The sequence below is a fragment of the Emys orbicularis genome, chromosome 22 (assembly GCF_028017835.1).
Source record: "Emys orbicularis isolate rEmyOrb1 chromosome 22, rEmyOrb1.hap1, whole genome shotgun sequence".
Taxonomy (NCBI): domain Eukaryota; kingdom Metazoa; phylum Chordata; order Testudines; family Emydidae; genus Emys; species Emys orbicularis.
The window spans coordinates 19,648,510-19,660,961 of record NC_088704.1 but is presented as its reverse complement, the minus strand read 5'-3'; the positions used below and the strand labels follow the sequence as shown (position 1 = coordinate 19,660,961).

At 39.7% G+C, this 12,452-nt stretch overlaps 1 protein-coding gene across 1 annotated transcript in view; it reads right to left on the bottom strand.

Moving 5' to 3' along the window:
- The window catches only part of PRDM16 (PR/SET domain 16), a 431,201-nt gene that overhangs the window by 270,541 nt on the left and 148,208 nt on the right, over positions 1 to 12,452 (bottom strand). Inside the window, exon 3 of the mRNA XM_065421282.1 lies at positions 11,316 to 11,665. Coding sequence (XP_065277354.1) covers positions 11,316 to 11,665 — 350 coding nt within the window. The remainder of the gene's footprint in view (positions 1 to 11,315; positions 11,666 to 12,452) is intronic.

The window sequence follows — 12,452 nt, the reverse complement described above, 5'->3', positions numbered from 1 at the left end:
GCCTTCTCTCTGCCTCACAATAGCATCTCCAGGTTAGGGCAGCTGCCCCGGTTCTGCCTGCTGTGAAGATAAAGGGGACTTCTTTTAGCTCTGCCCTTTTGACACTTCTCACCATTGCTAAATTCACGGAGTTAGAAATAAACAAGACAATTAACTCCTGCCGATATTAAAGATAAGCTTCCAATATTGTTATTTTTAAAACCCTGTTTATTGAGTGAAGGTGAGTAAATAGGAGCCTGGGGTTACTACATGGGAAGATTTTTGGTACACGTCAGAGCTGCTAAGTAATCTATTTATTTTGGGCAACAAGTTCAGCCTAAAATTGCAGAACCCTCCTGTGGCTTAGAATTCTCTGAAAAAGCTGTAGGCCTGTTTCAGTAGGTAGAACACTAAATTGTGCACAACCCCTTTTATCTCTCAGGGATAACCGAGTGCTCTATCGGTAAAGACCCGAAACAAGAGGGCCAGCAAAGAGGTGGAGAATTCAGCTATCACTCAGACCTACCACTTTCTGATTTCAAGGCAGGCGGCTTAGCCGCTTCCCTACTTCACTCCTCTTCTCCCAAACATTCGGTTGGTTTCTTTTCTCCCCTCCCCAAGTTTAAGGCAGTTCACCACTTATGGTCATTTACAGCTTACATCTCAGTAAATCCAGAAGGTGTCTGATGAAAAAGAGGGACTAGCCAAGCATCTTAATCCCCCTGTTCATTCATGCTCTCTGTAATGTTCTTTCAGGCCTCTGCTGAGAGACTAGGCTGAAATGAAGGCTGATAAATTAGTCTGGAGAGAAACAAGGCAGATTCTGCTTGTAAAAGGTCATTCCAACTTTGTTCTGGGTGAGGGTTTATCTTGACTGCAGCTGCGACAGACAATGGCCGGGGCCTAAATGGCAGAAATCCTAGCTCTGTTCATGAAATTACTGTGCTGATAAGGTAGAATGGACTTTAGTAAGATCTAAATGGGAAAAGGGAGGTAGCGGTGGTTGTGGGGAATTGTAGGTATTTCTGAACATGACTGAACAGGGATGACACAATACAATGTACAATTAAACCAATGATTGGCCCAAGCATTCTCTCAAAATGAAGGAAGATACTGCCGGCTAATCAGATAAAAAGGAGCAAAATACCCACTTCCCTCTTCTGAATAAACTGCCTCAGTGCAAATCCCAGGACAAACTGGTTGGAATACAGTGGTTTCTATACTATAAAAGTTATAAAAGAGATTAAATACAGTGGTATTTCTCGAGGGTCAGTGTGCTGTGGTGTCATTTATCATACATGATGTCACTTGAGAGACCTACTGGAGATTTACTTTAGAATTAGCAATGTCTTGTCAAGGCAGGGTCAGGTGAGGCCCAGCTAACAGCAGCAGATAAGATAGAACATGTGGGTGAGAATACCCCTCAGTGCAAGGGATATTTTTAAAAATACATTCGTAGACTTCTGAAGCCCAAACAATAAGGGATGGCAAGTTCTGACTAACCACCCTCCGATTCTGTGCCTTCTGATGTGTACACAAATTGACTTTCCTTCAGAGAGAGATGCCTCTCCTTTATTTACACATCCCACTTGAATGTGCATGTCTCCGATTAATGCAAACACATTAAATGGTCACAGCGGACTATTACCAGGCTGGAACCTGATTAAGCTAACCAGCTTCCACTTAGCCCAGTGTCTAAAACAATCCTGTTATCTGTTTACTTTCAGAGAGGGCACAGAGAAGCAGGAAATGAAGAGAGATGCACAAATGAGCCAAGGTGGACATTTTACAGGGATGGCTGGGCACAGTGGCTGACATGATGCACCATTTAGAAAGAAAAGAAAAAAAGTTTGTGGTTTGTGAGAGAGGTGATGCCAGAACTAAATCATCAAACCCGCCCTATGCATGGTAAAGCCCTCCCAACTCTGTTTGACAAAGCTACCATCCTGCTTACCACCCCCTCCCAAAGACTCACTTCCTTCAGCAATGCCCATAAGCCAACTAACCAGTCCAAAAAAATGTATCTCCATGCATTCCCAGTAAAGCCTGTCTTTCTTTGTTTCTCTTTTTCAAAATGGTAAATTCTTCAGGGCAGGGATTGTCTCATTTTGCTTACTGTACAGGACCTAGCACTTTGTTGGGATTAAATAAACAAGGATGAGGATGAGCAAGTAAACGTATATATATTCCTGAGCCAGGAATTTGGTATCCTGGTCTTCTCCAAAGGCTGAAAGGTTCCAGATAGGCTCAAACTGGAAACCTTTTGTACCCCTCTGCATTTGCAGCTGGAATGGGAGTTGCCAAACCACCTCATGAAAAAAATCACAGAATCCACCAGTCTCTTTAAATAGGAAACTTTCAAATCTAAAAATAGCTTTCAAGTAACTTATCTAATATTAAAAATGTCATTTTGAAACATCTACTGTTGTCTGTTAACATCTTGTCCCATTCACACAAGATAGAGTAGCGCAAGATGTTGGCAACCCAATCTGAAACCTATTTTCAGGTTTCATTACAAACTCAAAACTCAGATCAAGTTCACCCAGAGGTTCGCTAAGGTCACAAACCTTAAGAGTCTAATTCTAGGCTGATTAATGATTTTGCAAGAAAATCATGTTATGTATGGGGCTTTGAAATTTGGCAGCTTTCTCTAAGTTTCACTCAAAGCTGAACAAACTATGCAAACAACTTTCACTGGAGATTCTGAGTCTGACCCAACACTGAAACCCAGGAGCTGGGGATGAGCTACACAGAGAGAACCTAAAGAAAATAATTATATGAATCCTTTCACAGTGCAACCACTAAATTCTGCAGAGTGAATGACTTATTGCAAGTCACCTACTGATGCTTCTGTACTTTGGAACCACAGATGAGATAGGATAAAGAATGGTGCCTTTCCAGTAACATTTTGATTTAATTCAACTTATTGATCATTTCCCTTACAAAAGGCTACTGTGTTCTAATGCTCCATCAGCCAGAGCTTTCTGGAAGAAGAAGAAAAAAAAAATAAAGCCTGGAATTATATGAAGGTTAACATTCCAGAGGAAGAAATAGTGTCCTGTACCCTGCAAGGCTTCTGACAATGAAAAGGCTATTTTTCAAGTCCTGTGGTCACAAGTGAGCTATTCTTGGTTCTCTCTCTCTCTTTTTTAAAATATGTGGATGATAAAATACTGTTTCAGAAGCTGGTATTCATGTATGTCTCTCAAAGACGAAAAGAAAATATTTATTTCCTTTTTCTGCTTGTGAATCAGAATGTTCTATTTAAAGAAAGTGCCCTCTGCCGGATCACTCATGAGTTATTACCCCTTAAGGAAATAAAGGAGAAATATCAGGGAGGTATTCTTAGTCATTGCCTCTGTCTCTTTTTTTCCCTTAATTCCTTATATACCCATGTTTCAGAGCAGTGCCTAAGATAGTGCAGGATTTCTTGGCATTCCTGGGCTAAAAAAGACTCCCTCATCTAACCCTGATGTCATGGTGTTGGTGAAGCATCAGACAGTGGCACTGATTTATATGGTTTCGCTTTGCACTGTTTTGCTATATTTTTCACCTTTGTCTACTATTAAAATTTGGTTAAATGAAAAAAGCCCTTGACATAACTAGAGAGGGGTAATTTCCCTTTGATGACACAAGAACCCTCCCTTCCTGGGGTCAATCAAATTTTAGAACCCAATTCCAAAACTTTTCTGAAGTTCTGACATTTCAGATAAATGTTTTTCCACTCCTGATTTCTGGACCAGAACCCGTATTGCTAAGATGCCGTCAGGAAAGCGTGACATATTTTCTTAATGCCACTCAGAGCAGAGAAACCAACAACTGAAAGGGCCCGGTGGCTGCATCATCCACTCAGTCCAAGAGATGGTCACTCCACGACAGAGTTTAGGCAATGTGTTGTGTGAGACACTGGCACTGTTGATGCCCATACATGTTCTGTGGGAAAATGACTCAGTCTCCGGGGCTTATCAGGGCAGCAACTTTCAAGAGCCCCAAAAATCACACAGATAAAAAAAAGTCAAAAGAAAACGTTCAATAGATTTCCCCCCCCCCCCAACAGACTCGTTTTTGAAAATTCACACTTAGTTTGCCAAATTTCAGCTGACAGCAAATGTCTACCTCCAGGTTTGCAACCAATGAAAATCATTCAGACACAAACTTTAACTACCAAGTTAGTAACAATGATGCTTTAATAGCTGTTAACAGCTACTAGAAAATATAGCTATATGTAGGAAGCCTCACAATGCCCTTTTGTCCTGTTTACCATATAACCAGTACCCTGCAGACTGTTGCTTTTGCAGAATTATGCCGTCAAAACAAAACTTCTGGAACTGCAAAGGAGCCCTGTGTGAAAAAATATACATCTTGCAAAGGTACCACGCTCCGTCTCTGGGAGGGCTGCGTGCACTGTTCTTCGGCAGCCCCTAAGACTGCCTATCCCTTGCAAAAGCACTAGATGTGGCTCTGAAGGAATGATTCATAAACTCCTGCCTTCGGAGAAGTAATGGTTGTTATACTAACACTACTCTCAAGCCAGAGGGACAGGGAGAGGTTTGGGAAAATGAGTGAATCAGAAGATATAGAAAGAAACGCTACAAGGAAATAGTATCATATCCTTTCTAAAAATAATCAGAATGTACATTAGTAAGAGTTTGGGCAAACAGATTCTCTGCTTTGGTTGCATATAGCTGAAGAGCTCAGATGCTTCTCCAAGCCGCTCTGGTCTAGAAAGGAGGTAGATGAATACAAGCTCTCTTGGGAGATATGGATTTTGGTGCCTTCCTAGTAAGGCTGAGCTGGCAACACAGCCAGGATAGGATCTTTCATGTTTTAGCACTCCCACTTTGGATTCCGAATCTGAATTCCAAAACAAATTTGGCGGTTCAGCTTCAATTCAGTTTAGGGTCAAGGATTTTGGTTGGCTTTTACTCTAATGAAACTGTTTGCCCTTCAGGTCGTGGGGAATATAAATTATTTTAGGGCCTGATCCCCTAAAGACTCTCAGAGACTCCAATGGACTTTGTATCAGATTCTTAAGTGAAGTGAGATAGTTTGGGTTATGTGTTCCTCCCAGTGAGAACCAATCCAGAAGCCATCGCTTTCTGAAAGCTGTTCAGATTCTTTTCTTACTTGACTTAATTTTGTTTAAGCCCTGAGGAGATATGACTCTCCCCACAGCTCTCAGAGCCAGTTCTCTGAAGCACATTTTTCCTCAGTGTGTGTGCGTCACAATTTCTTAAAAGCAAAACAAAACAAAAAACCACACACAATGCTTAAATAGTCTCTCCTGCGGGAGGAAAGAGGTTGAACTATTATGTGTAACTGACAACATAAAGTGTCTCAGACATTCATAAACCACCAGCATTTACTATTGGCCCAGATGTGATCCTGGAGCTTCCAAGCAAGGAATGCTTGCTGTATCTTGAACTGCTTGCTCTTAAGTTATCCGCCCAACTATTTTTCTTCAGTAGGATGGTTTCTATAACCACCCGCACTGATTTTGTTTTTTGGTCTGTAAAGGGCAATTCCATTTTGCCTCTCTGAGGCTTATAGGACAGGTACAAGAAGTCTCCTTCTATAGCTCAATGGATTGTCACTCTTAAAATACAACTTGGAATAAAGGGACTAATCATTCTGTTTTATTAGTTGTATTTATTCTGTGACAAAAACCTGCCTAATGGCAGTTTGGAGCACTGCTCCCAAGTTCCCCAGCGTTCAGTTGCTATATTTCCCTCCAGGATGTCAGTCCCAGCCATCTCTTAATTAGCAAAATAAACAGCACTATGATAAATGTCATTATTTACTCAACAAATGATCATATTCATTGTGGTGGGGGGGGGGGGGTTAGGCCCCAGGGGCAATAAAGTGAAAACATGGTGTGATTTATTTGGGGTACTGTGACTTGTGCGTTCTGTGTCAGCAGGCAAAGGATCAGGAAAGCAGAGCACGCTGAAATGCAATCACATCACACGAAAGAATCAAGGGCTTTTAATTTGGGTTGCATCCTCTTTAAAAAAAAAAAAAACAGACAAACAAGCAGCGTGGTGGTTTCCAGGAATGATTGTTTCAGAGAGTACAGACAGAGCACACACTGAACTGTATGAGCATTTATTGAATCATCTCCATGAGAGAGGGGGGATAATCAGGTCGACACATCTCATTTATTCTTATGAAATGAGTGTGAATCATTCACTGCCATGCCACATTTTTTTTTTTTTTTTTTTTAAATCCAGAATAACAGGTGTGGTTTGAATTAAAGAATATGCTTAAAAACACAGTCCAGAAAGCAAATATTTGAGAAAAAATGTATAAAGAAACAATGTGGTTAAAGAAATGAAGCAGATAAAATGGGAGATATTCACATAGTGCAAACCTGAATCTTCCTGTCTCACTAAAGGGAAAAATGTCTGTAATAAGCAATATGCATCTTTTTTCTCTTTCAAGGTCAGACACAGCCTTCTGTATTCCCTGCATGATGTTTTAGGCTATTAAGGGAAATAATGAGTAAGCTGAAAGTTTCAGCATATGGCATTCTTCTTTTGCCTCCTGGAGCTAGATGTTTTGCATCAGGACCAGGCATGGGTGAAGCTGTTCAGACGAAATTAGAGTTGACCCCTACCACAAACAGGACCCCTGAGCCTATTCTGAAGTTTGAAGAAGTTCAATTAGCTTTTTTTTATTTTGCTTTAATTTTCACATGCCTAGCCTCATCCAGGCCTAGAAACAGAAAGCTGATCTTGCAGTAATTCCATCCTGACCAGAATGGATTGGTCCATATTTACAAGAAAGCCTGTTCTCACAGGTTCCCCAGACCAAAAGGGTTTGTTCCTTATTAAAAAAAAAAAAAAAAAAAAAATGGGCCTGAGCTACAAAGTACAGAATCAGAGTCACATTTTCTAAAAGTCTGGGCAGTGTTTGGATCTGTAGCCTTACTGTGTTGCTTTCTATTAAAAAAACCCAAACCTCACAATATCATACAGTAATGACCTCCAACATTACAGCACCCCTATATTTACTTACAATGATTGGGGAAATTCCTGGACAGTTAGAGATGGGGTCAACCAAATCGCAAGATCTGGTGAAACTCACATTTTTGGGGTGTGCAAAATCTAAGCCAAAAGCCCGATTTGAATTTTCCAAATAGTCCCTAGTCTTGGTACTCAGATACTACAAAGACCAGTGCTTTATAAAACCATTAGTGGAAGACATCCAAATAGAACTGGTCTATATATATGGCAAAAAGAATGTGACTTTTTTCCACTGTGGTCAAAATTAGAAATTATGATGAAAAATGTTGGCTAGCTTTAGTACTGAACCAGTACCCAAAGGTGGTGCTAGTGAGCATTAGAGCAACCAACTTTCAAACAAGGTGTAAAAAACCCCCCTGAGATCTTGATCCCTCACCGTTATAAGTCCCAGTTGCATTCTTAATTAATATTAGTCAAAGATTGCTTTAATACCTCCCATTATGAAGATTGAGTATTTTATATTTTGGGCATGAAAACAAAACCACCAAGGGAACAGAAAGTGTTCTAACAGGACTTTTTAAAAAAAAAAAAAAAGTCTTCAGGATTTTTTGTAACTTTACTAATTTTTAGTTTAGAAATTTCAGCTATTGGGAATGAAATGATGTTCACTTGTTCTGCAAGAAAATATGAAACCAAAAATAATTATCTTTCATTAAATAAAAACACTAACAAAATGCACAACATGTTGCACAGAAAATCCAACTGTAGTATTCATAAACTATGTAGCTGTCAGTAAGTAAATAGTCCTGTGAAAGGATTCCACTTTCTAGCATTATAAATCAAGGAAGATTGAAACCACAGGTTACACAGAAGTATTGTAAAAAAATAAAAATAATGTTGAACTGGTATGGAAGTAGATAGCACAGAACTAGCACTATGATCTCTGTGAACATTTCTCATAGTACATTACTAACACTACAGTCATTGATCATTATTACTGCAATAAGCAGCACTGGGATAAAGAATCTCGTTAAAATTTTGAAGTATTACCAAAAATTTACTGATCATTCTTTTACTGCGTCCAGTTTTCTATGTAATGACTTTCATTGCCAGAGGATGGAAACACTTACTTGCTCTAAGTACTGATGATTCTTTAGTACAAGGGCTATGAGGTGAGACAGCACAGGAAATCTCTTTTCAGGGTTTTCCAGCCTTATACTCAAATGAAATAGCAATAAAATGTAAACTCGCTCAACAAATAAAGTGGCAAAAATACTATATTTACATGTATTCCAATTCAAAACTCAAAGGCCTCCAGACAGGCTGCTTAGATGTAACCCATGGAAAATTCTTTAGTGACTAAAAGTAGATTTCTAAAAAGCAATTAAAATATTAAAAACTGCTTATCTCTGACTTGAAAATGACACAAACTGAAAGGAGAAGGAGCACAAAAAACAGGCGACTGGTATTTGAACTCACAAGGAAACCAAGGTCAAAACAGATAGTGTCAGAGTGGGTCTAAGACTGTTTGAGGACGTTAGATTGAGGACAAATATTGCTAGCTTTCTTGCATGAAAAGTAGCTGGCAGGTCAGGGAACAAAGGAATGCCACAGAAATGTGAGGAGCACCATAGAGAGAGAAAGTTCTCTCACGTACACCGCAAAAATAAATAGTATCACAGAGTCAACATATATGGCAGATAATAGAAATGGCTTGTGCCAGGCCTTGCATTCAGTCAGTAATGGAGATATGGAATGTTACTTAAAAATACGAAAGTAAACAGAGACTTCTATCAGAAGAATACAGCAGACAAGAACAAAGTTACCTCAAGGTTACAGGAGGAAAAGAAAGCACTCTGCTCCAGTGTTCAAACTCCCTCCAATTTCCAGGACTTGTGAGCCGAAGAGATGGCACCATATTTAACCCCTGATTGTTCGAAGTAGGACAAACATGCTCAAAGACCAATTCTATATGTGTCAGGTTCAGAAAAACAAGAAGATTTACTTCCATTCACAGTCACGCCCATTTCTTAGCCTGAGAACCATTTACTTGTCATGTTCCTTGAGGAATATTTTCTTTTGTTCCACAAGGTGTTGCCATGTTGCTCAGAAGAATATTTAATCTGTGTGAACAGTATTTCATGTGATCCCAAAGCTTCCCTGTACCACATCCTCCCTGAAATGGCCAAATATTTCCAATGCTTTAATGGGGGGAGGGGAGGAGGAAGTCTTTTCCAAAAGCATATTTTGAACGCGATATCGACCAAACATTCTATACACTACAAACTTCACAACAGAAGGAGCTAACTCCAGGATGAACCTATGAGGCACCTCCATTACACATCCAGGAAAGTTTAGCTGTGAGTCTACTTTTCTTTTTCTTTCTTTCCTTTTCTTTAAACAAGAGAGACGGAGAGACAGATAGGGAACCCTGACTCAGTCATTCATTCATCATTCAACCAAGCCCTGTTTCTAGCACTTCAAGAACTTCCTACCATAGAGGGAAGGCAATTACTAGTTGAGCTTTGTTTTTGTGTGTCTTTTTTGCTTTTTTTTCTGCACTTTTCTGGACATTTAAAAAAAGTAGGTAAAGACATCAGCTACAGGCGGGACACATTTATCCGGGCTTTGTGGAATCTGATTGTAAAATCTAAAGAATCAATGAATATTGAGGAATGTAAATATAACCAGAGCTGAGCACAAACGTATTTTAAATGAAACGTGACCATTTTTCAGATTATGAAAAGTCTTTGATGTTTATGAGTTTGAACAAAAATGTATGGCCTATTGGTACCTTTGCCAATCATTCTTGGGGGTTTTTCTAATTGCTATTTATGATTGGGCACTGGATGTCATATGGCATTTCCATTGTTTGTCTCAAGCAAAATCCATTCAGTTACAAGACAAATTTCATTTCCTACAGAAACAGTTTTGAATTGTATGCGTTATTCATTTTGTTTGTGAACATTCATACAAATAGAATTCCATGTTTGAAAACATTTGTGAAAAAAATCAACAATGGTTTCACAGACATTGTGAACGAAAGTATGGTATTTAGTCTGCAAACATTGTGAAAAATTGTCACCTCTATTCACCCAGCTCTGCAGATCACAGAGTAAGATGTGTCCTCATTGTTATAAAGTACATTGTTTTAGATATGAGGATCGTTGTTAGGATGAGGATAAGCATAGATAGATAGATAGATAGATTTCTTTTTCAGGAAATATCCTACTCAGTGGTTCTGACTGTAGATGTGAGCTTATTAAAACCAGCACAGTTTGTCTAAGATTTTGGAATTGCATGTGAACAAAACTAAAGTAACTACATCATGTATTTGCCTTGAATATCAGCCAGGATGGGAAGGAGAAATACCAGAAGAAAGGCAGTTCTTGTACTATCCAGTTCTTGTACTAACCTGACCAAAACCAAAAAGTACTGGAAACCTTGCTAGCAAGTGTTTTCCCTAGGGTTCTCTAAACCATTGAGGTTAATAGAATTTCAGATGTTTTAACATTGCTGAGCATCATGGAACTGAAAATGTAGTCTTGTTTTCCAAACAGTCAAGGCTCTGGATTAAAAAAAAAGCACAACCTTCCTACAGAATTTTAACAACAACATGTTAAATAACATTTCTCCAAAACTGCTAATTTATGCTTAAGCAGATGTAAAATTCTGAAATAATTCTCCCCAGTGTAAGACTGAGCAATGCTGGTGAGGGATATTCTCAGATAGGAAAGGTGGAGAGGTTGGAGAAGGTTCTAGGGATAAACTCAACAGTCGAGCAGAGAGGCAGACACGTGTTTTAACGATAATACTGTTTCCCTTTTTCTAAAAAAGTTCCTTGTTCAGTTCTGGGGAAAGCGACCCTTTTTCTGTGTTTCTTTACCATTGTCAGATGGCAAAGGGCTCCAGAACACTTGATCAAGGATGTTAATGGATACAAGTTATTTTTCTACAACCAACTAAAGGACTGGTATGACAAATATGGACCGGCCATCTAAGGTGACATACTTAAGTACTTTGCCATCTGTAAAATATGATGTGATTAATCTTATTTGTTCTGTTGTGACAGCAAGTTTAGAAAATTGCAAGAATGTGTGTTTTAAGAAATGATACGTCACTAAAGCTAGCCTTCCGATAACGGTGCTAGAGCAAAATTTGTGGCCTAGAGGCTATCCAGCAGGATTTCTGTTACTTTTTAAAGTAGTGCATCTAAACTGTGGTACAAAATAAGCCAGGGAAATATGACATTAGCAAAGTACCGCCTTTCTATATACGCTTGTCCCCAGGCCAGTCGGGACTCAATATAGCTTCATAAGTATTTTGTATACAAGACAAATGAGCGTGATCAATCATAGTCAGCATGCTTACCTCCCATCCAAAGTTTGTTTCCTTTAATGTGGTCCTTGGTATTGTCATGTAAGGTCCAAATCTTTCCCCAACTTCAATCTTCTTTTTGGCCCAAATCCCCAGCCCTGCCCCTGGAATCGAGGATTCTCTGAGTTCAAAGTCTGGCGGGATTGGAATGTCATCAGGAATGTAGACGGGAGCTTCGTAAGGTGAGCCTTCCTTGGGGGTGAAGTCCTCACTGGTAGGAAAAGGTGATGGAGGTCCGACGGGGATAGGGGACATAATACTGTCCTCTGTTTCCTCCTCTGCACTCTCACCAGCCAGGAGATCCGGGTCTGTCTCATACATACTATTTACAATCTCACTGTCACCTAAAGGGGAAACAATAGAACAACACATTCTAAAATCCTGAAGTCAACAGTTAGTTAACCCCTTCCCTGGACAAGGAACATCAATGTGCAGTGGACATTCTAGAGGGTGGGAATGGTGCTACAGGAAAGATGATCCTGAGCTACAGAATTCAGATTTACAGCTTTCCCCATTGAGTTTGGGGTTTTTCCAGAGGTCCCCAGTAATTTGAAGGTGTGTCGATCCAGTGTTTTGGTGCAGATATGTCTACAATAATGCACAGCTAATGACAGTGACATTAAGGAGCTACCTTTGCTTGGTTAAACATTCAAGTCCAGCTGATGAACAACTATTACATTAGACAGCCCTGTGAGCATCTTACGGCATGCTGCAGGGCTTCACACTTCAACAGGTTGGAAAGTTGAGATTTTACTGAAAAAGCAAGGGTGGCCTCTAGCGAGGGAGGAAAAAGGAATATAAGTAGTGGCTAAGTGGGATGCAAAATGGCATTTATTGAAGAATGGAATGGAGGCCAGCAACCATGACTATCATGTGGCACAGGCTCAGGATGGCCATGCCAGATGATCTGCAATGATAGAATGAGGACGGAGGAAAATGGAGAAGGTGGCCAGAGCTCTCCGTTATTGTTCAATGTTTTAACTGACTCCATGTATTTTACATCAAATGCAAAAAGCCACATTAAAGCGAAGTTATGGATGAAAGTTGCATGCACAAAGATCCGATAATTCTAGTGAGTTGTCACTTTCCTTAGGGGTCACAGGATAAAGCACATGTGTGTAGTGGAGAATG